This window comes from Pisolithus orientalis, assembly GCF_024613125.1.
Source record: "Pisolithus orientalis strain OTSU chromosome Unknown F5J12scaffold_110, whole genome shotgun sequence".
In the NCBI taxonomy this organism is placed as follows: Eukaryota; Fungi; Basidiomycota; class Agaricomycetes; order Boletales; family Pisolithaceae; genus Pisolithus; species Pisolithus orientalis.
In genome coordinates this window covers 24,849-27,165 of record NW_026260891.1, presented here as the reverse complement: position 1 = coordinate 27,165, position 2,317 = coordinate 24,849, and the positions used below count along the sequence as shown (strand labels likewise).

At 48.2% G+C, this 2,317-nt stretch overlaps 1 protein-coding gene across 1 annotated transcript; it reads right to left on the bottom strand.

Moving 5' to 3' along the window:
- Positions 1-1,270: 1,270 nt before the first annotated feature.
- F5J12DRAFT_787432 (uncharacterized protein) lies at positions 1,271-2,317 on the bottom strand (the record flags this gene model as incomplete). Its single annotated transcript, XM_051743645.1, has 2 exons — positions 1,271-2,068; positions 2,189-2,317. The coding sequence occupies 2 exons, from the start codon at positions 2,315-2,317 to the stop codon at positions 1,271-1,273; spliced, it is 927 nt and encodes a 308-aa protein (XP_051594318.1).

Below are 2,317 nucleotides of genomic sequence, written 5' to 3'. Positions count from 1 at the left end.
GACCTGCAGAGCCCTGTCCTTGATGGTCAGCTTTGGCACATTCACAACATGTCCATGAGTTGTGCCAGCATTGAATCTTTTGCCAAGGCCCTGATGGTATTCTTCATCAAATGTGGGTCAGTTCCTCATTGTTGATATATATAAATGCACATTACCTTTTCCCTGGTGAATACTACCAGGTCTCTGTGATGCATGCTGTTCTGTCACAACTTGTCAATGAGTTATGCCAATGTTGCTGGTAGGCTCCTCATCTTCACTAGAGGTGGGGACTGGGCTTGGTGTATGTGTAGTGTGAGATGGTCCTGGGGTCAAAATGAATGAACTTTTCATTCCCAGACTCAACATTATGCTCCATACCTTTTCCCTTGATTTCATCTGAATCCCTGGTGTCATTTGTCTCCCTCTCTTGTTCAGATGCAAGACTTGGCTCCCAGTTGTTGTCACTGAGTTTGTCATCACTGTAACATTGGAACTTGCCCATGTCATCTTCTGAGAGGACCCTGTGCCTGTGCCTGTGCCTGGTTGTTGAAGGACTGGCATCTGCTTTCTGTTTGCCTTTTTCCTTTTGGTTGGATTTACTAGGGAGGCCTGAATCCTTTAGTGCTCTTGCCACAGTAGCCTGGATGAGGGATGATAACATTGGAGTCAGACCTTTCAGCACCTGTTGTGTAATTTCTTCAACAGGTAGTGCTGCATAACTCATTGATAAGTTGTGCACTGGCAGCTGTGTTGTGTCCCCTTTATTGGGCACTTCAGATGATTGTAGTTGGGTATAGGGCAGGAGTGTGCCACCAGGGAAGACCTTGCAGTGTTTCTGCCATGATGTGCTAGCATTCAGATAGGAGGGGAGGATGTCCTCTGCAGCTCCTGCCATGGCTTGCATGCTCAGCCCATAGACTCTGTTTTCAGTGGACCTCATGTGCCCTGCCTTAAGTGCTTCCACATTGTCCACCATGTCCTCCTCCATGATATCCTCTGCCAGGCATCAGAACTTGTGTTTCCAAGCAGTCTGGATGTAGCACCAAGGATTTATGGTCAAGGCAAATTTGAGGTGGGGCAGACTGTATTTGGACATGATGCTTGAAAGGTCCTCTGATGTAAACAGTCTGTCAAAGTTGACAAACAGGTGGTCATGGTAGAGTTGCCTGATCTCTGGCTTGGCTGGGAAGCATACTTTGGCAGCAGTCTCTGCAAAGGGGTGGGCCAGGGCCAAGTCTTGTATCATGATGTTGCTGGTCAGGCCATCAAGAGCATGTGGTATCATCTTGTCTCATCCAGTGAGAGCAGTCATCTTCATGTACTGGTACAGAATGGTGAGATGGTTGCCAAGCATGACCAGGTTGCAGGTGGGCCATGTCTTTGTGTTGCAATATGTCATGGCAGTCAGCTCTGTGCCCTGACCTGGGGCTCCACTCAGCATTTCTGCTCGCAACAGCAACAGTGCTCCCATCTCTGCATAGTCCTGAAGCCATGTCCTTAGTGCCCTCTTGTTCCATTGTGCCTTGCCATCAGCCAAGACTGTGGCATAGTGAGCAAACCCTCCTTCACCTGCCAATGCAGCTTGGATGAGTTGTACCTTGCACTTGAATGCAGTGTTCCTGGGATCTGCAACAAAGGAATACCCCACCTCTCTGTTGGTGAGGTCATCCACTATGCACAACTCATCAATGAGTTGTGCAGTGCCATTGAGGACACATTGTTCCCATAGCTCCACAAGCCTTGCCTCTGTGTCTGCAAACATTGAGCACAGATCCCCAAACTGGATCTCTTCACCTTTGAACAGCATGGATGTCCAGTTTTCAGTATCCTTCCACCAAATCTTTGGCAGGCCCATAGTGTCATAGGAGATGGCACTGGCATGATGTTGGAGGGAGCAAAGACAAGCAAATGTTGAAAGTGTTTTTTTGGTGAACCAAGGCAGAAGGCTGTCACATGCTTTGTGCTGATCCTCTGGGTCAGTGGATGCAGCACAGTTCTGGATCTCCATGAGGAATGTCAAGCACATGCAGTATGTAAACTTGGCAATGGTATTGGTGATGTCCTTGGGTTCCTTGAACATACCCCCTTGCTGCAGTGTCAGGAGTGCAAGACATTCTTCAGTTGGATCTGCAATGGTGCCAGGTGTGATTCATTTCCAAGTAATGGTCCAGGTGATGATCAACACTGCATGAATGCATTTGCAAATGACATCTTGATTGGCCCTGCCCTGCAATCCTTCCAGTAGTGTCTGCAATGCATTGGCTAGCTCTTCACTTCTAGGCACTTTGCGAAGGAGAAAGGCCAACAAAGCAACCACTGGGATGACATAGCCATCCAT